The 22,573-nt window shown below is 28.7% G+C and overlaps 1 protein-coding gene across 2 annotated transcripts in view; it reads right to left on the bottom strand.

The window, feature by feature from the left end:
* Window positions 1-1,716: 1,716 nt before the first annotated feature.
* Window positions 1,717-22,573, bottom strand: part of Ppt2 (palmitoyl-protein thioesterase 2) — a 33,595-nt gene continuing 12,738 nt past the window's right edge. Inside the window, exons 3-10 of one of the 2 annotated variants that reach the window (XM_067270331.1) lie at window positions 20,200-20,295; window positions 19,432-19,486; window positions 16,486-16,538; window positions 14,880-14,963; window positions 13,238-13,322; window positions 11,237-11,291; window positions 4,548-4,691; window positions 1,717-1,946 (exon numbers count right to left, since the gene is read on the bottom strand). In XM_067270331.1, the coding sequence (XP_067126432.1) occupies window positions 4,548-4,691; window positions 11,237-11,291; window positions 13,238-13,322; window positions 14,880-14,963; window positions 16,486-16,538; window positions 19,432-19,486; window positions 20,200-20,295 (572 nt within the window). In that variant the 3' untranslated portion in view covers window positions 1,717-1,946. The remainder of the gene's footprint in view (window positions 1,947-4,547; window positions 4,692-11,236; window positions 11,292-13,237; window positions 13,323-14,879; window positions 14,964-16,485; window positions 16,539-19,431; window positions 19,487-20,199; window positions 20,296-22,573) is intronic. The other variant, XR_010880776.1, reaches the window with a different exon arrangement.

Below are 22,573 nucleotides of genomic sequence, written 5' to 3'. Positions count from 1 at the left end.
AGTCAGACTAAATTCTCTCAAATTATGATCACAGTCAGATTCTAAGTTTGCTTGACAAGTAAATAAATGGCATTATGCAACAATTAGGCTAGAAAAATATATTATTGAAGAAAATTAAACTAAATTTATAGATGATCAGTTATCTGACAACTATTTAAGAAAACTGCTTACCTGCAAATCAAAATGGCAGCACCCATCTTACTTGTTCCTTGAAAGAACAATTCAAACAAATAACATTTTAAATTAAAAAAATTACTCAAATATTAACGTTGATGTAAATATTGGAAAAGTTAGGTTTTATCAATATTTTTTCTGCAAACATGAAGCATAGTCAGGTCTAACATTACATCTAATTATAAAAAAATAATACATGTCAGATCCAACAATGGATAACCAGCCATCTACCAGTAATTTTATATATATTTTAAGTGAACTATTTAAAATTATCGAGTAATGTAAATGGAACAAAAATAATAGTAAATAATTGCTTGTTTTTAATATATTATATTAAAAAACAAGCAATTATCGATGATTAAATATGATTAAAAATTGCAATCTGAAATTGTGACGATGTCATATTATGACAATTTCAGACTGCAATTTTTAATTTATTTAATTTAAAATATATGCTCTCCACTTCAAATTAGTAGTGGCTTGCCCTGGTACAGGTACAGTACATCTTACTTTTGTTAAAGGAAGAGTTTTGCTGGTCATCTAACACCAATTTTTGAATTGAAATAATATAACTTCCAGTTTGCATCAGAAATTCTTATATAGTTAATTGGGGTCTCATGCTCCTAAAGTTTCCATATCTGGTCTTGTCTTCCATTAACTTAATCTCAAGAATGAAGGAAAGACAGATGGATAGTGGAAATTCATAAGTCTACAATTTTTTTCAAATTGCAGCCTAATGATGATTTTCCACTGGAATTTGCCTAAAATGCAGATGGCAGTTCATATTTTAATTTTGCTTATCTAAGCAATCATATCTTTTTTTGAAATTTTTATAAATTTTCTAAGAGTATACTTATTGTTCTGGCCATTTTACCATAATTATAATATAAATTAAAAATAAAAAGTAAGTACAAAAATTACCTTGAAAAAATTAAACAGAAAAAGATGATTATAGTAGAGATGATCAATATTAAGATGTTTCAAACCTAGATGATATAATCAAGGATCTTCAAACAAGTCCGGTATAACACACTGCCAATCTCGTTTTGGCAGGAATGATTTCCCTACTAGATAATGTTAATATTGTTATTGAAAATTGATAGTAAAATTATTTTACTTACCACTTATTCGTGCTAAAGTTCGTATAACCTTCACAATTTCCAATGACATGAATAAAAGCTAAATAACTTCTGAACCCACTAGAGAAAACTATACACTAATAGTTCTCAATTTTAGAAAAGGAAAATTCAAAGTACATGTTTAAATAAATTTCTGGTGAAGTTGATAAATGTCTAAAATCAAACTGAAAACAAGTGATATCCATGTATACACACCTTTTCACGTCTTTGGTGGTTTGTATAAAAATTTTTAAACACACACTTGATAAGTTTAGGCAAAAGAAAAACACAGATTAGTCACAAGATATTACAGTAATTCTGCTGTCAAATTAACATCTGTAGATAATTAAAAATGAAATTGTTATTTACTAGGTGTAATTAAATACTTTGATTAACAATAAACATCAAACTTATAAAAGAGGTATGAATCTGAAAAATAATTTTATTGTGCATAAATCTTTACAGTGTTAGTTATAACAGTCATATTTTTTTAAAATATGTAAAAGTAACATTGTTAAAATCAACACACAAAATAGAATTAAAAATCTATATACATACATACATATATATATTACCAATTTACTTGGATAAGACATTTATGTTAGTGTTGAACTTTTGAATTTGTAGTGATGCAAAATGCTTCCTGGTAATGACCTGCAATATTAAATCAATATAATCTATAATAATTTGCATGAATTGATATATCTATAAATTGACAAAAGTAATATTTTTGTTGGAATTTTACAAATATAGTTCGAAATACTTACGGCATCCTATTACACTCAATTTATAAAAATAATTCTCCAATAAAATGAATAAAAACTCCAGTCTCAAAGTCATAATTTGTTCATGCAATAATCAAAATATCTTTGATAAATGACTAGTCATAATTTATGTGGACTTCAAAAAATTGAATGCCTTTGTGACATAAAATACATTCATCCTACTACAGGTTAATACAGTCTTTTTTAAAGATCAAATCGAGATATTAAAAAAACTAAGATATAAATTTAACTTAAAATCAAATTACTTCATTTATTAAGAATTAATAATGAAAAATTTAATCTCAATCATGTTGTAAATTGTTTTCAAAACATAAATAAGTGATTTAAATTATGACTATTACTTTCAATTTCTAATTTCAAGCAAATATTTAGAGATTTTACTCAAAAATCTAAATATCAGCTACGTGCCATAAATGGCAAATTCAATTTTTCAAGACAAATCAATTTATTATTTTATGATTCTTATTTATTGGTTAATTTTAACAAAAATTTTAGATTTTATATAGCACAGTATCTGAAATACTGTAGTAATAATGAAATTAATTCACATATTGATTCTCTATAAAATAAAAATTTACTTATCTAAAGAAGAAAATCAAAAAAGAACCTTATTCTAGATGTGATCAGATGCCATATTTTCTGGTAACAAAAATTATGTAATAGTTTGGATAATTATAGGACATCTCATTAGAACACACATATTCTATAGAGAACTTGCATGATCATCATTGCTCTTCCCGTGCTCACATTTGTGGAGGTGTATAAAGTTTGGCTTGCATCTGAACATTTATCACTGCTTCTGCCAGTAAATAGCTCTTATGTTTTGATCAGTAAGAGTTATTTAACAACTCTTACTGGTCATGATGCCAAATGGTACAAAAGTAAAATTGTAATGTGTTGTGGAGTGTCTGTACAAAGATGACTTGAATTCATTCGTAGAGAATTGTACTTTGTGGCCAAAGATTGGTTATTAAGACAAGCTGTCACCAGATTCTCAATTTTTAACTCTTCTACATGAAAGCACATAAATCACTTGAAGCTCGCAATTTTGTGAAAAGCGGATGAGTTGATCCACAGATTTCGATAGAGAGTTCTTTGGAACATACTTCTAGTAAGAGAACTTTAAGTGCATTAACAGAAATTATGGCATAGATCGTATCATTGTACTGACTAAAAACGTACAGTACATTTATGATAGAAATGATGCTATGCAATGGTCAATAAAACTGCTGTGTGGTAATTTTTTTCTTTGTAATTGCCTAATTTGTTTCAATCTGTTACTTACACCTTATCTCTTCATTAGGTAAACCACTCAAAGTTTATGCCTTCCCCCATTAAATTTTAGTTACTTTCATGTATCAGGTAGTGATGGCAATTAAACATTTATAATCGACAAATATCAATAAATCATGGTTAAAATAAGTGCATTAATCGATTATGTTCCTTTCAAAATAGAGTTACGATTATGACATGTTGTATCATCTATGAGGCATACAGATATCCATAGTCATATGCACTACTGTGATATGACTATGGTGCATCTATATATTTCACACACAAAGCATCATACACTCAATAGCTCACTGTAACTGTTTTCAATAATTGTAATTTAAAAAACTAATATTGGATTGCAATTTTATTCTTTTTGTTACTGGTTATATTTATAAACACAAACTTGAACAGATTGTTTCATTTTTTGCAGCTTAGAATAATAAATAAAATTCACAAAACCTATTACTTTGACATTACACAAACTTAATGAATTTTTACAATTATCGCATTGTGTGACACGACTTTCTTCTTTTAAGGACATTAGAAATACCAAAAAATCATTGCGTTCTTAGAAGTGTTATCAATCTGCATTTTCTCAGTTATTCTCCTAAATTAGTTACTTGCTATTACTATTACTATTACTTTGTTTATGACAGGTTTTTTGTTTTCCAATATGAGGTTGTACTAGTGCTTCTGCAACTTCTTGTTAAAAAAATCCTTTCATGGTACGTAAGGTTAAGCAGTTCTATATGGTAAATAACGGTCTTATATAAGCAGGTGTTGTTCTTTTCATTTTTGTGTATTATGTTTAGTACTATTGCGCTATTGATTAAAAATATAATCGATACTGAATCAGACCAATTAATTGATGTGTCAATTATAGAATATAGAATTATCAATTAATCAAAAAATCAATTTTCAGAAGAAAAATTGACATCTAATATCAGATGATGTTACAACAGAATGGAAACATCACAATATGGAACCGAGCAAAATGCAGATGCGCAATCACATGCATCCAGGATTTCAATGTGTCTCACATGCAAGTTGTCTATAGAGGGTTATGTTGTTGTTACAGTAATTCAGAAAAAGATCAGCAGTTCTAAATATGAATTATAACATTTAAATAAGTCTAAGAAGAAAGTCGTATATATACTAATTTACTTAACTTAAAATAAAATTTTTAATCAATACTTACTTAATCTAGGTAAGGGAGTATAAAATTATCAAAAATAGTCTGATTTTTGTGCCATTGATAGTGATCAATTCCAGCCATGGTTAAAATTTTTGTTGCATTTCTTTCACTTAATGTCCTAAGCCCAAATGCATCAATTTTATACACCTAATAATATAAAATATCAATTATTTTTTAATATATTATACATTTATTTATTCTTTATTGAATTTTAAGATGAAAAAATAAATTTTGAACAATTAATCCTATAATAGAATCAAATTAAAAAGCAATAATCAGTCATTTATCAATAGAAAAGTGTCATATGTAAAAGAAAAATTTTAAAGATTATTCATGCCCCAAGCTTTCAGAAAGACTGCATATAGATACATTAGCAATATTGCTTTAATTTTACAAAAAAGATCAATTTCATATTATTTTTATATTGCAAATAGAAGTAAAAAACAACAAAATCAACTATTAAATTAAATATTTCTCACAACCGATTAGCAATGATTATGCAAAATCAAAACAAAGTATATATCAGTTCTTGTTTCACGTCAATCCTAATAGCTGCAGTCATTATCACAGGTGGAAACCATGTTACAGAACTCTGCTTCTGTTAGTTGTCTGTTAATGGTATGAGAAGAAATTTCCTTGCACACCACCACTAAGTCCTGCTAGTGCCTTCTGCCATGACAGAGAAGCATGGACTGCTACAGACTGGTAGCATATCATCTTTAGTGATGAATCTTAGTTCTGTTTGGGAATGAATGACCATTATGTTGAACTATGGAGAAACACTAGTGAATGCTTTGATCCCACCTTTACTGTTAAGTGGCACGCTGCCCCCACTGCTAGTATGCTGATCTGGGAAGCCATCTCATATGACAGTTAATCATCCTTAGTAGTGGTATAAAGGACATTGATGACACAGCAGCATGATCAGGAAATCCTGTGTTCTCATGTTGGCTATTTGCAGCCCTGCTATAAAAGACATTTTCAGCAAGATAATGCTCAGTTGCATGCTTGTTTTTCAGATTTGTCAGACAGGATGCCACAAATCAAAGACTGTCAAGGATCTGGAGAGGCAGTTGCAGTGTCTATGGGCAAATCTGTTGCATAATTGTGGTCCCTTCATGTCCAACCTTATAACAGCATATATCCAGGCCTAGAAGGTACTTAAGGTTCCTTTTAAATTGTGCTGTTGTTCCATAGAAATTCTTCCTTTGCTATTGTAATTACTTACTATCATCATCCTTATGTCCACTTAAAAATTTCATTCACTTCCAGCACCTTGATGTGTAACTCTCTTGATCAATGAGTTTATTTAACACTTCTGGGTCATTTAAGGAGTGTGTTAGGTGTTCAAGATATGCAAGCCATTTTTTCTATACTACTGATTAAATATAGCATATGAATACATGATGATAAATGATATTAATGTTTGTTTACAGGAAGTGTGTTTTTGTTCAACACAGGTGTATCAATGACATATTGCAAAGACAAAATTTCTTCACTCCTTATGAAAGTATTAAATATGATTTTGTACAATATTTTGCCACTTATTTTTCAATTATCTTATGCTATATTTTTCATTATCATTATTTTTTGATACATCTGATTTTTTGTTCAGTGATAATCAGGTTTCTTCTGTGATTTCTTATTCAGAATACAATATCATTCAAGCAATCTTTTATGTTTTGTCACCAGAAGCTAATTGGGAAGCCAATTCATACACTAAGGATGTCAGAGTGTGCAGCTCCAGTATGGAAAAGACTTTCTCATATCAAGAAAGACCCAGTCTTGAACTGCACTTGTCTTATAAATTATTGGCTGTTTAAAACCCACTATCACTTCATCCTGAGTAGAATTATCCCTCCATCTATTAGAAAAGCTGTTGCCAGTATGAAGGAGAGAGCACATGTGAACTCTGACTCAAGGCATCCACTGTTTGGCAGGATTCAAAGATTAAAATTCAGAAAACTATTTGAATGAATGGAATTAATGAAAAAAAAAAATCTGGTTTTTCCCCCTTCTCATCAAGATATATAAGAAGTCTAGATTCAAATCTTCAAAATATATCCAACAATGCATACGTTTCAAGGCTAGGTAGATTGAAGATGTTGGCGGTATCTTAACTATACCACATAGTGAGGGTCATATTTTTGTCTAACATTTCTGTTGGTAGAGGTCTACCTCTAAGCCCTGTTCTTTTTACAATCTATATTTAAAGACCTAGAATCAAACATGTTTTTGTTACAGAATATAGATATTCACACATTACAATATGCTGATGATTTTGGTTATCTTAGCAAAAAACCTAATAAATATGCAAAGTTAAATCGGTTACAAGAATATTCACATGAAAATGGTCTTCAAGTTAACCAGGATAAAACAAAAGATTTTTATATTTGGCAATGGTTCTCAATTATGAAAAGCAGACAAATTTTTTATTGACAGCAAATATATAGGAATAGTTAGATTTCTTATCTGGAAGTAGTCTTTAGCAAAAGTTAATGGAGAAGCAATCATTTCAAATTTATAAAAAAGAAACTTACGTCAAGAATAAAAAAATAAAATTCACAGTTCAATTAAATCCACTAATATTTATTTGCACAAGTCTCTGGGTAATTCATTGGTAGATACTTTCACACTATGGAATTCAAATTTGAGGCACTTCCAAATTTATCAATTTACCAAAATTACATATGCTGTATTATAAAAAAAAGCTTTTGTTATTTATAAAAACGATTAATGAAATAATTTTGCACAATAAGACGTTTCATCAACTCATGTTGTTTTCATTTTATAATTTGTTAAATAAAATTTTAACTAATGTATCTCCCTCCATTCCAGAGGTTCTAACTCTTAAAGGAATTAATAAATTGAATTGAATTGAATTGATTGGTTGCATGTGAGATAGCTAATTGGGATAATGTAAAAATATTAATTAAAAAGTTACTTCAAAAAATTATAAAACTAAATAGAACCACACTGTAACAAAACTGGAAGTGTCCACCATTATGATCATCCAAAATAAGAATAATTTACATCTCAAACAACTATGAATATGAAAGTATTTAATAAATATAAAACTACTATCAAAATACATGTGAATTATAGCAAACTTTTAAGTAAAAATGCACAGTAAGTACTTGGAATCATCAATTAAATCTTTGAAGGGAGAGAGAGAAAATGGCAAGACTTTCAGTTTGCTGGAGTGTGGGTAAGACTGAGTGCAGTTTATAGATCACATGCCATAGATGAAATTTTGATTCTGATTGGCTGTGTCACATTTTTTGATGCTTATTTATATATATAGTCCCAAGTAAAGCAATTAGCAATTGACTGTGCTAAGTCATAGTTGGCATTTATATAGCCTGTTTTGATTTGTACACAAAATACAGTACATGTATGGAAAAAAAAACAGTATGTTTGTTATTACTGCATGATATTCAATTCATTGTATTTACTTTGTGCTAAGTTAGACATGAATAAATAAACCAACCTGACTTGACTTCAAACAAAAAGTGAATAAAATCATTCCATGTCCTGCCCTTCAGCCTGCCACAACAGTGTTAAGTAACTCTACAGACTTTTCATATTACACACTATAATGCATGCAGTATTAATATACAAAAGTATTGAACTCAAATGTATCTAATTTAAGAATTGCCTTCAGGAGAAGAAAATCCCCTTAAATCAGAAATAAACTGGCAGGTCTGTGCTGCTGGAAGAACTAATTATAAATACTGCTGAAAACATAATAGTACATTGTACTAAACAATGTAATTATGAATGGGAAGTGGATTACTAATGTGATGAAATCTGGCAAACAGCTCTCCAACTTTTGGCAGTCACACTTAACAATGTGCAGACAACATGCAACTTAAATATAGCAAGGCACATAATTACCATATACCCTTTACTTTGACTCCAAATAAACCCTATGGGATTTAACATCCAATGAAAAGATGGCAATCTAAGAACGTGACCTCAATTCTGGTTATTTTGTCTATCACATTACCTTTCACAGTTAGCCAGTCAATACTATTCTGCTTCTTCCATGATTTATTTGGTTTTTTTCCCCTCCAATTTCACTCTTTGGTATGGAGTATTAACCATTACAATGACGTATTCAGATAAAATTTTGACACCACACTTTCAAATCATTGCAGAAATAGTTCTCCATTCACATCTTCATGATAATCATCAATTTTCCTTCATTTGAAGATCTTTGACAAAACTACTGTGGAAAATAATCAATTAATCAAATGAAAAACCTTCTAAAAAGACTTGTTTGGTTTTCACAATAGTGTCACTATGCCTTATTTGTGGTATGTCTTGATCACCATGTCTTACAAAGATAAAATATAGTAACTGAAAAATTTTTGTTGCTGCCCACCCCTCAAGTAATATCTCCTTCACAATGCCATATTATCCCAATCCACTAAGATGTTTTATTGCTTCTCATACAGAAAACTTAATATTTTCAATTGTTTGTACAGTATATTATTGTTATCCCTATATTAGCTAGTTGGAGATCACTTTTAATAACATTTCAAATTTTATCAATAGTTTGCCAATATCTGTTAGATGGAAAAACTTACTGCCAAACTATCTCACTAGAAAGGTCAGATTTACCTCTGACAATACATGAAAAATGAAAAGCAATGACAAGGAAAACTGCAGAACAGTAAAAAGCATGTTTAGTTACTAGCAACTGCTTCTGCTATAACACAGTAACTATGTAATTATTCAAAAGCCACAATACACTCTACAATGCTATATTTTGAAAATTTTTTTTTAAATAATAATCACATTTAAGCCATAAATATCCAAAATGAAGCAACTTTTATATTACAGGTAATGATTAAAACAAGACATTATAACCACATTATTTTGATTGACTCATTCCTCTTCTTACTGCAGCAGAAAATTTCTGGACTCGTATTTCTTATGTATTATAAATTCTTAATATTTAAATATTGCTTTGTGTTTGAAAGTAACCATCTCAAGTAAACAAATTTAATTTTGCAATCAAATACTGCAGAAACTGTATGTACACCTTTAACCAACGAGCAAGAATTTTGATCCCATGAATCTGTTTTTGGGTAGAATGGAATAAATATAGAAAAATCATGATGCATAATGCTTTCACTTCCAGCCAACTTATTAAGTGTTTTATTACTTTAAAATAAATTGTTTACTTTAATGATAAATAAAAAATTTCACAGATTTTAAACTGTTATGTTTTCTCAACAGATCATATTTGAACAAAACTAGAAATTTTTATAGAATTAATTCAAACAGAATTTAGTTTTTACAATTTAAATTATTTTTATTTTTTACTTATGTAATGTAAAAATAAAATTTCTAATTAATATAACCTGCTCTCTTTTTAAAATATTTATATTTTTAATTAATTTAATTTAAAATATATGCTCTCCACCTCAAATCAGTAGTGGCTTGCCTCTGTACTTTTCCTTTAACAATACAATAGAGTCATACCGGTCATCTAGTTCAGTGATTCTCAAAGTGGGGGTCACAGAAAAATTGATGCCAGATCAATTTTTTTTCAAATATTTTATAAATTTACCATGGATTCATGTTTAGAAATAGTAGAAATAAAAAATATATAAAATAATTTTTACTTAAATAAATTGCACATATAAATAATAAAAACAATATAAATAATTTAATACGAGCCTAAATATAACATTCAAAAATTTGTGCGCTATTGGGGAATTCCCCGAGCTTCCACTCTCCGCTAAACTATGATGGAACAATGTCGTCATTTGGAATGGTGTTCACTAGCAGCGCTGCATCTGTTGGAAAGTAAAGTTAGAAATACAGTAGAGTGTCAATTATCAAAATACTAATTAACTGAAAGTGTTTCAGTTGGCAAATTTGAATTTCTGCTAGTGCTGTGGCACTGCAATATTTGGCTATGTCTTGGGCTACTCAGATATTATTTTTGTTGGTATGAGTTTTAGCTGGCAGCACTGGCACGACCATGAGAGGGTACTTAACGACATGCAAGTATTTGAATGAGGCTTTTTTCCCATCGCGAGTGGTAAGTTTTGCTTGTTTTTCTGAGGACTGTGTGTTGTGCTGAATCAGAACATTTTTGAGACTAGATTAACTTCAGAAATATAATATTTATTTTGTTTGTGCAAAATAAAAAAATAATTTTTAACGATACAATAGCCACAATTATTATTAAAAAAAAAATTCGTTAGGCTTAACATTGACGAAAATTCAATGCAAAGTGACATGCAACAGAGAAAAATTTCAACAAGGGATAGATTGATTAAACAAAAGAAATTAACTCCTTCTCAATTTAAATTAACCCTCTTCCAGGATGTTTTTCTACACATACCCATTCTTTGGGGGTTCTTTGAAATTTTTAAGTGCAAAGCGGGAGTCGCAGACCAAAAGGTTTGAAAAACACTGATCTATCTAACACCTTTCAAGGAAAAATTTTTGAATTGAAAAAACGTGACTTTTCTGATTTGCATTCAAAGTTTATGTACAGTTAATCGGAGCCTCTTGCCCCTAAGGTTTCCATATCTGGTCTTGTCTTTCATCCATCTAACTCCATTCTCAAAATTATAGAAAGAGACAGATGGACAGACAGTGGGAATTTATAAGTCTACAATTTTTTCAAATTGCAATTAGTCTCCAGTAATTACTAAAATTTAACTTACCCATTGTTTTTCCATTGGTAAAATGTCTTCATTTTTTGTATAAAAACCAAATTGACTGTAAAAAGAAATGAAAGAAAAATGTTATAAAATGTTAAAAGTTTTGTAACATTGCATTTTAAGTTTTTCAAAGTATCATAATTTGCATTAACTATACTAATATATAAAGCAAGAATGTTTTTGTTTGTTTGTTGGCAGTAATTTTGGAATCTAATGAACCAATTTCTAAAATTATTATATGAAAAAGCTTATTCTGTCCAGGTGAACATTTTCATATTAAAAAAAGGGAAATGTACGAGAAAAATATTTTTACCATGGCATCTGCTCTGTTCAAGATCAATCCCCTTTACCATCTAGTAGGCTTTTTTATACTTATTATCTTATCTATTCAGTGCAGTTCTTATCTTTGATTTGTGCAGTTCAGATATTTGCTTTGTTTATATTGTCTTAGTCATTCATTCACAGTAACACACTTATATTATCAAATACTGACAACTTCACATAGTTACTCTCTGGTAACCTATGGGAAACATGGATTACATTGTGATCAGCAGTCATATGAGATGGCACCTGGACCATCATATCAGCTGTGAAACAGTGTGCTGCTCCAAAGGATAGGCAGGACTAAGGTGTTCACCACAGAGCCTCCAGACATGAACATGACAGTCATCAGTACCCAAACTGAATCTGGATTTGTTGCTGTAAATGACCCAGTTACATTCTGTTGCAGTCAAATCCCATTAGGAACGACACCACTCCAAACAGAGGCAACAATGGTAGTGTCAATGATAGCACATGTAATGGCCGCTGCAATACCAAGTGTTTCTCACCCAGGTGCCTTGAAGTGATACAGAGAGACATGGGCCTGTAATGATGATGTCACAATGTCTGGACGTCAGACAATGATACAGTTGGTTGCATGCATGCTTGACGGAGGACGAGGCAGTCCTCCTAGCTAGTAAGATGAGTGATCTGTTGAGGACATCCTGAGCCAAAGCACTATGTATGCAAGCTCTCTATGAATAGAAGAGTAATTATTTGAAGTTGTCAGTATTTGATAACATAAGAGTGTTATCCAATGCCAAATTTTGCAGTGATATGACAACTTCTCCTTGGTGCACTAATTTTTATGGCAATGAGTGTATATAACAAACAATATACATGTGATGCAATCTATGAAAAGTTACATAACTTGGAAAAGTAAATTTGATCATGTTTTTTTCTGCAGAGCAAACAAACACATTCAAAGTCGAAATTATTGATTTTTAAGTTAAGTTTCAATACTAGTTGCTTTTAGTAACATTAGACAAAATTTTAAGCTATAAATGTCCTCTGTTAGTTATCACCTTGCTATTCTATCAAGGGAAGCTATCCAAGTGATACAAGGGTGAGTCTAAAATGATATAATACATCTCAAAGCGTGATGAGATTTATTATATAAACCAAATGCATCAAAATGTTGAAGATTTACTTGACAATGTTAGCAGTGATTTTTAATGGTATTTGTATTGTCTGACATATTGTTTTAATGTCTAAACTTGACATTAAACATTATAAAGAAGGGTGTATTTTAATCAATCCACTGCAATAACTTGAAAAATATGCATCCCACAGAAAGTCACTAAACCATAAATGTTAGACTTCAAGGGGGCCACAAGATGGGGTTTTAGTTTCATCGTATATGGTGCCATAATTGATGAAAACAGGGTCAACTTCATTTTCTGGGTTATCAAGAAATTATGCCTTATGCCTATCTCTAGGCAAATTACTTGATTTTTAATTAACAAATTAGTAGCATTATTATAGCCCGATGTAATCTGGCAATTGTTTAGCATTAAAGATAAATTGGCTTTAAATAGATGTTATGTCATGAAGTAATTGGAATTATTTTAAATTTTTATGGTGTATTTCTATGATAATTTTCCATTACATATTTGTTTTATGTTAATTTTTCTTGCATATAATATGTTATATTACATTAATTAAAAAATATTACATCATTACCTTGACTGCCAAGGACAAATAACACCATCATCAGGTCCACCAATGAGAATCAATTTTTTTAAACGCATAAAATTTTTTTTATAATCTGAAATTTAATCATATTAGTATTTTAATTATGATAAAAAATATTTTTAATAATTTAATCTTTATATTATGACAGTTATATTTTAAATACATGTAAAATAAAAATTATCCAAAATATTAAAAACTTTATATTATTTACTTAGAAATTTTATCATTTGTTTTCTTAAATAAAAATATTTTAGTATTGTAACAATATCTCCCGAAATCTTTTCATTGAAAGTTTCTACTTTTCCTACTTGAAAAACCTAATCACCGCAACTTTTAAAGCTGTTATTAACGTTGTTGAACTCTTTTTTTTTTTTTAAATAACTTTGATTTGTTTCTTATATAATGAATTGAAGTAAAGTTCAAGAAGAGAAGAAAATCATCTATTTAGTTATTCTTATTTTTTTTTTTTTAATTGTTTTCATTGTTAATTTTCTGAGATTACTAAAATTGCTGATAGAAGAAACTTATGCATAATTTTTAATATGTTATATCAAGTATGAGTAAATCCGTTTTATAACATTTACTATTTTTCTTTTTTTACTGAATCAAACTCTTAGAGATATATATTATAGATGGAATTATTCTAACTTATTGTATGGTAATAATTCTTTAAAATCTATTACTAGTAATTTAATACTAGAAATTTTATGTTCTGTATATAAAATGTAAATAAAACACTATGAATATATTCACCAAAACAAAAAGCAACAAAAATTTCTTGAAAAATATACATTATGATTTTTTCTGCTTTATTTAAAACAGAATTATGCTACATAAATATCTTTACATAACATTTAATTTATAAATGTAAAAAAATATGACTGTTTACATCAGGAATTGACAAATGCATTATTTTAGGTTTCTAAATTTACAAAGTCTTTTTGGATTAATTAATATTATAACCCAATCCATAGTTTGTAAAACTTTATATTGTTATTAACCACTTGGCAGTGAGGGACGTATATATACATCGAGGGTGATCATGTGGCAGTTGTGAGGGACGTATATATGCGTTAAATTCTTTTGGGGGTATCACCAAAAACTACTGCGAAAAAAAAAAATTCACATAAGAAATGAATTATGTAACAATAAAAAAAAGACTTTTCTTTACTAGACATAACTGTTTACAAAATCTTTTTCTGAAATGGTAATGAGAAAAAATACTTTAAAAATTTCCCAGATAAATTCTCCACTACTTGGGGATAGCACCATACCTGACTATCTCACCGCTGAAAGGTTAAGATTATTATTACCGTATTTTACGGACTATAAGACGCTACGGACTATAAGACGCACCTTAATTTTTAAGCAATTTAAAAAAAAAAAAAATACCTATAAGACGCTACGGACTATAAGACGCATCTGAATTTTGGAAGCAATTTTTCGAAGAAAAAAGTGCATCTTATAGTCCGTAAAATATGGTATATGAGCTATTTGAAATAAAACAATTAATAATTCACATGTAAAAATATTTAACCGAACATTTTTCCTTATAATTTAATAAAATGATATAATTTTCATTAAATGTTTAAAATATTGAATAAGAAATGTTAAAAAAAAATCATCTTACTTAGATTTTGTTTATGATTTATTTCATTATTCAAGTAGGGAAGAAAAATACTTTTATTTAAAAATATATCATGATGATGAGGATCTGAAAATATTACAGTAATTTCATTTTTAGTAACTATTATTATTAAATGTATTAAAATTTCTTAATTAATAAATTTTAACTTTATATTCTTTACACAAAATAAATAAAGACAATTTTAAAAATCTCAATAAATTTAAATGTTTGTTATTTCAAAAGTATATATTAATAATTTTATACAACTCTTTTTAACTATCACATAGTGCAGTAGTGCTCTATAGTACAGCTCAGCCATACGTGTAATGTTAAAGTGCCAACTTTGACCCTATTAAGCTCCAAAATCAATGAATGAACTGATTTGGATGAAATTTACTGTTTTGTATTTATTCAATTAAAGCAATGTGACACATGGGCAATCTGCCAATGGGAATGCCTCCCAGATGGTCTTTTAACGGAAACTGGCCCCTATGTAGGTGTTATGAACATGAAGAAAACCCAGAAAACTCTACATGGCCAACCCATTGGCAAGATGTGAACCCACAACCAACTACTAGTGTTCAGTGATTTCATCCACTTGCCACTGGTGGGCTGGATGAAATTTAACATATTTATTCTCCATTTTGAGCACTATGGATGTCTTAAATTTTGAATAAATTCATTGGTTTGCTTTGGACTTATGCAATCAGCATTTTATCACCTAGATTTACAACAAGAGGGAATAATGATATCAAGCTACCAAACCGTCTTGCATATGTTTAATAGCTCTTTTGAGAGCTGACTGCCTTCTAGGTGCTCTTTTGAAAGTTTTATTTTAAAATATTAAGTATTTATAAAATAATATATTAAAATTTAAAAGATGTATTATTATTGGTCAATCAGATAGCCTGCACTATGTCATGTCATGTGATATGACTATGTTTTGCAATTACTTTTAATTTATTAATTAATGCAAGTCTAATGATTTACAAATAGAATATTTATAAAATAATGTCCCATTTTACTTTTCTGGCTGTTACATATACATAACAAGGAAAACTATTGGAACTGTGCCAAATTTTATCCTTTTGGTTTTTTCAAATTGCAATTTGAGACCCTCCCAAACCCAAAAAAGTAAAAATACTTGAAAAAATTTTGCATGCACACGTTGGCATCTAATTCACTTAATATCTCAGGATGGGGTAATGAGGAAAAAATGAAATTTGGCATGGTAGGGTTTTGGACTTAATGAAGATTTCACTCAATAGCATTTACAACTTTTTCAAAACTCATAAAAAGTTTTTTTACAACAAAATCAGATTGTTGCATATACATGTGCTGTGTCACTCAAGGTGTGCATATTGAGCATCTGTAGGGACCAAAAAAACTGAGTTTCTACATGCACTGTTACATGTTCATTGAGATATCTTCAGTGAAACATGTAGTTTTTTTTTCAAAATAGGAAAGATCTTTTTGGCTTACCCTGTATAATAATTTAACCATCTAATTTTACCAATAACTTATTAATATGATCAATTATAGGTTTATCATGGCATTTCAGAAATAGTCTTTAGTAATTTTTTATACATAAGATTTGCAAAATAATTACCATTCCAAAAATTTCCTATGGATATCAATTGTCCTTCATTTGTATAGAAGAATCTAAAGAGAAAAAACTCTCAATTAAATTTCAAAAAGTTTTGATTATAATAATATATGATAATGCTAGATCTAATTTGATATAACATTGTCTCAATCTACTTGGTATGTTTCTAATTTGAAAATTTTTTTGAGAAAATTGAAAAGGAATTATCTAACATTTGATTTAACTTCTTTCCAAATCTTACTAAACTTCCATTTTATAAAACTTTTGTCTTTATACTATACATTAGCTAAATTTTCAAAATATAAAATTTTATAATAATAAGTTAGGAATGTTTTTCTAATGAACAACTTTCATATCAATAAAAAAAAAAACACGCTAAACAAGCTGCTAATTTTTTTTTTTAAATCGGGCTGCATTTTAAAAGCTATTTAATGAACAGAATCAAAGCAATTTGTCTAGAGATAAGTGATTAGGCTGCTCATCTCTTGATAAATTTAATAATTAGAAATAAATTTTAAAATATAGCTTTCATTATATTCTAAATGTCAAAATACAATAAACAATAGAATATGTCACTGAAAATTCATATTAAATAGTTAAGAAAGTTGAATGATTTCACGTGTCATAGCCAATGGCAGATTTATTAATTAATAGATTACCGATTCACAAAATGATTTGGGAGTATTTAATAACAGAGGTGTTAAACAATCACTTAGCTCTACTATTAAAAGAAGATCGAGTTTTTCTTAAAACACATAATTATATGTTTCTTATTAGTGATATATTAATTATAAAATTTTAAGTAACGATTAATAATTTATAAATAAAAAAATAGTGGTCCCTCAGAGTTTAAATGCTAAATTTGACAAAAATTTGCCTCAGAGTTCAAACTGCAAGCACAGTGAAAAAAAAAAAAACATGCTCGAAGCATAAACACAATATCTGTTGGGTCCAACTTATCTCTCACTCTTGTATTACACTTGTATATTTTCAGGGCTTTTCTTTGCTTTATTTTTGGTGTGTTTGGTTATAGTGTGTGTTATTTGTTGATTTTCAACAATTTCTAATTGCAAATTTCCTTTATCTATAGCTTTTGGGCACTCCATACATTTTTGTATCCTTTAGTTCAAAATTTCCTGAACAACTTTTTAAACCTCATTTGACATGTTTGAAGTTTAGTAGCATCCTCACCATATACATTACAATTTTTTACTGTTTATATGGCATTATATCTGTTTCAAAATTCAAAGCATAATATGCCCAATATGCTTTTTATATGAAGACATTATAACTTGACTTTATTTGAACAAAATGTGAAGTAGAGAGTTTAAAGTAAGCTTCTAAATAAAGAATAAAATCTCACACTATCTATATGTTAAATTTCACAACTATTATAATTAAATCACACATCTATGTTAAGATGCCAAAGTTCACAGTGTGCAACTAATAAATGCAATCTTCATTTTATTACACAATATTTACATATTTTATTTATGGTTTTCATGTTTTAATTTATCATTAGGGCATTTAATTGTGTTATTTTTACTATAAACTGTGTGTATTTGCTGTTTAAAGTTTATTGAAATAGGTATTGTTTGGGGACTGAGAATGGATTAATTCACTTTCTATTATTTCTAATGGGAGTTCAAACAACCTCCCGGAATGAATTAAATTTGAAGAGGCACCTCTGTAACTATGAAAACTGAATAACTATATAAGTACTTTCATAATTATAAAATCATCTCAAGTATACATCTCCTAATTTGTTTCACTTAGATCTTCTAGATCAGTGGTCGCCAACCTTTCTGACCTCACGGACTACTAAACTCACAATTTTGAATTCAACAGACCACTATCACGAATTTTTTAAATGATCTATACAATAATGATCATAAAAGTTCTATTTTACTTTATTAATGTAAAATTCACATGTTTAATTATAACAAATTAGTATGAAGTTTGTTGCTGCTTGTTTGAAATAAAGTTTATGGATTCTTGGCTCTTTTCAACAAAGGATGACAATTGCACTTACATTATTATTTATTGATAACAGTCATTTCATGTTTGATTTTAGATTTGAATAAAAAACTCCCAATGAGTGAGAAAAAGCAACCAAGCATTTTGCATTTCTTTCATAATACTTCACATAACCTCGAGGTTGATCAATACTCAAATTTCTCTACAGATCACCAAAACTTTCTTGCAGACCATCAGTGGTCCACCGGTTGGTGACTGCCGTTCTAGATCTCTTAACTGAAACTATTTTTCATTATAACTAAACATAAATGCATTAAATATGTACTTTACAATATTAATATAACCAACTCTTTTTCTTTCGTTTTGAACAAAATACATTAGTTGTTGGATTTCTTTAATGTATGTTTTTTAGTCATGTACTGTACAGTACATTTAAGACAAACTTTGATTTTTCTATAATCAAACATTTCTAAGAAAACAATATGAAAATGTTTATTTTGGCAGTAAGCTATAACATTATAACATACTAAATAATTAGTAAACATATTTTAACATTTACTAATTATGTTTATTTTATAATCAGAGCATAAAAGACAAATAATTTCTAAAATAAATTTTTTCTTTTACTTTCTATCAAGAAATTTTTAAAACAGAATAAGTAAATTGTTATATGCTATAATAAAGTACTTATCGTTTGCTATTATATGAACAAAATATATCAGAAATCAATCTTAATTGTTTCAGACATTATAGATAGATAGTGTTATTTAATGTGTGTGTGTGTCTGTGTGATTTAGTGTTAGTTATTTCAATTAACAAATAAACCAAACTCAAATCCACTCATTCCTTTGAAATAAATCCCAAAATTATAAAAGTAACAATTGTTTCTTCATAAATTAATAATTTATTCTAATTATTCCATAAAAGTTATATTTCAAATTTATTCACTGTATTTTAAAATATTGTACTTACTTATATGCATATTTCTTGATTAAATCACGAAACCAAACTTTAATAATATCTGTATCTATCAATAAAGTAAAACTGAATTAATTCTGTAATTCATTATTAATAAATACGGATTAAATTTTTTAATAAAATAATTAATAATCAAAATAGTTATAAATTCTAAACTTTAATATACATAAATAAAATAGATAAATATTTTACAAGATACTGCCATACTTCATTTTAAAAGGTTTCCTTCTTTTCAAGATTTAGAACCTTCATATAATTTTATTTTGAATGTGTTCATTTTTTAAATGTATAAAACAATTAGAAAGTGGATCAAGATACTTAATTCACAAATGACAATCTCTAAGAAAATTCAACTCAGAATAATACAAACAACAACAAATTTAATCAAAATATAGTAGTTGCAATTTAGACCCTGTTAACAAATCTTTTTCCAGATAAATTAATGAAATTTTTAAATTAAGAATTATTCTATCATTAGAAGATGAGCCAGGCATTGCTCAAGCATAAAATAACAGCAAAGATTAAGATTATTAGATTATTTTGTACTTCTAACCCTTCCTAAATATTATAATAATAATATTTGATTTATATTTACAAAGGTTATCTTATGTAAGAGTTTATCATACTGAGTGTCCAATCTAACACATTTTAAAAATTCTTTAAACTGTAATACAGTAGAGGAATAAAGAATTTTTAAAATGAGTTAGATTGGCCAATGAGTTAGATTGGATTATTTTTGTATATTTTTTTTATATAACATACCACCATATTGTCCCATTTGTGGTGAACTAAGAGAGATGAATGTATTTACATTATGATTGTCCAATGTTGAAATAATTCCTCTCGCAATTAAACCACCTAGAAAATAAAAAGTTTATAAATTTAACAAGAATTTCAGAAATAAAAAATAGAAATACTTCAGTTTAAACAAAAGAGCTAAATTAACAATTTTTTAAACAGAGATGTAATCTCTCAATTCTAACTTGTTTCTTTCTTTCTTTTTGTGTTATCAGTTCATTTAACCTTTTGATAAATACATATGATACATGTGGTGAGTTCTACAGACCAAGCCCTTATATATATACAATATACACACATGTCCTTCAAGTTCATCTCATTGAAGTATGCTTATTTACTTGTGGATAAACATGAAACTTTACAGACATCTATTGACGGGTCTAGAAAATTTTTTCCACATGGTTTTGTAAGTTTTGTGAGATTTAGCATAGAATTTTATAGCATAAAGACAAACATGGCAAGCAGTCACCATTCACACTTGCTGTCTCCTGCTGAATTGTTGGAATTATTCAACACAATCATATCAGAAGAAAATAATACTAAGTTTATTAAAAAGTATGAATTAATAAGATATATTTTTTGTAAATGTTACATTTTTAAATAAAAGCAGAATAATTTTAATTACAAAATGAAAACCAATTTCATTCATTTATATAACTGAAATTTAACCTGTCTTTCTTTATTTACACTAATAACGTTACGATAGAGTCCCAGAAACTCGACTCTCAATAACTCGACATTCCATAAAACTCGTGCCATTCAAAAACAAAAGATGATGATAATAATAATGGTTTTACCATGCTCCACTGGAGAACAACATTACATCTTAACCTCTGTAACACACACAAAAATAAATCAAGTATATATCAGGTGAAGAATTTTTCAAGGAGATTCCTTGAGTCTTCTTTGGTTCTGCTTTGCACTTAACCCTTTATCTAACACATTGAATAGAACACAATATGTCTACAATATCAGACACAACAAAATAACACTGTTCACATTATCGCACCTCATGTACAGCACATAAATGATATCAAACTTTATACATCCATACAGAATCAGCTGCATCATCTCTTACAAACTACACACATGTATTCAAATGATATACAAATGGAGTTTGGTCTAGATAGATGAAAAACACTACACATTGAAAGAGAAGTTCTGAAGAAAGGAGACTGTACTTACAAGTGAAGATATTATTGAATCCATGGAAGAAGGAGAGTTTTATAAATATTTAAGATTCTAACAGGCCAAACTTACAGAACATGCACAGATAAAATAAAGATTAATACTCAAATACCAGAACAGATTACATGCAATATTGAGAATACACCTAAATGCAAAATATACTATTAAAGCTATTAATACATATGCTATCCTTATACTCACTTACTCTTTTGGAGTTACACACTAGACAGGCAGAGATCTCAAGCAACTCCAAAGGAAAACAAAAACAACACTTACTAAGCATAATCAGTATCACCCAAAATCATTTAAAGACTAACTAAAAGAAAGACTAACTCTTCCTCATAAAGATGACCATAGCCTGACTAATATAGTTAACCTTCACTACAAACAAATTCTGACACTGCAGGAGATTCTCCACAAAAACAAGAAACATCAAGATTACATAAAGCTATAACTCTGGCAGACAATAATCATATACCTTTAGGGTCCATTTACACACAACAGTGATGTGCTGGTACAGTGACCGTTTTGTAACAGTGATGTCCGGCACGGCAAAGATGTATTTACACACAACAGTGACGTGATCGTGCTGTTGTTGAGTGGTCGTAAACTTTTCTGAGAATGAATTGACTATGATAGCTAAATGTTTGGATGAAGAATAAAAAGAAATGCAATCAAGAAAGTGCCACAAGTGGGTACATCAAGCATGGACAAAAAAGAGCAACAGAAGGGGAGTTTCATACTCTCTATAAAAAATTAATAGATGACAAGTCTATATTTTTTGAATATTTTCAAATGTCCCAACATGCATTTCATATTTTATTGAACAAAACAGAGAAATATTTATTTTGTACCCAATATCCATGTATTTCGAATGAGATAAATCAAATAGAACAGGGTGTTGATGCACGATTTCAATTAAATGTTTGTCATCCATTGGAAAACAAAATTTACCATCAGTGAAAATATCGTTTGAGTCAAATGTACTTTCACAGTACGGTCACGCCACTGCCACTGCATGGCACTGTGATGGATGAGTTTGGACAGGGTGGTTTAAAAGTAGGTCAACGATTTCCTGCCGGCAAAAAATCACTGCACTGAGCAGACACTGCATGGTTACGTCACTGTTGTGTGTAAATGGACCCTTAAA

The sequence above is a fragment of the Centruroides vittatus genome, unplaced genomic scaffold (genome assembly GCF_030686945.1).
Source record: "Centruroides vittatus isolate TY-2023 unplaced genomic scaffold, ASM3068694v2 contig_370, whole genome shotgun sequence".
NCBI classification, from domain to species: domain Eukaryota; kingdom Metazoa; phylum Arthropoda; class Arachnida; order Scorpiones; family Buthidae; genus Centruroides; species Centruroides vittatus.
This window is presented reverse-complemented; position numbering and strand designations above follow the sequence as displayed.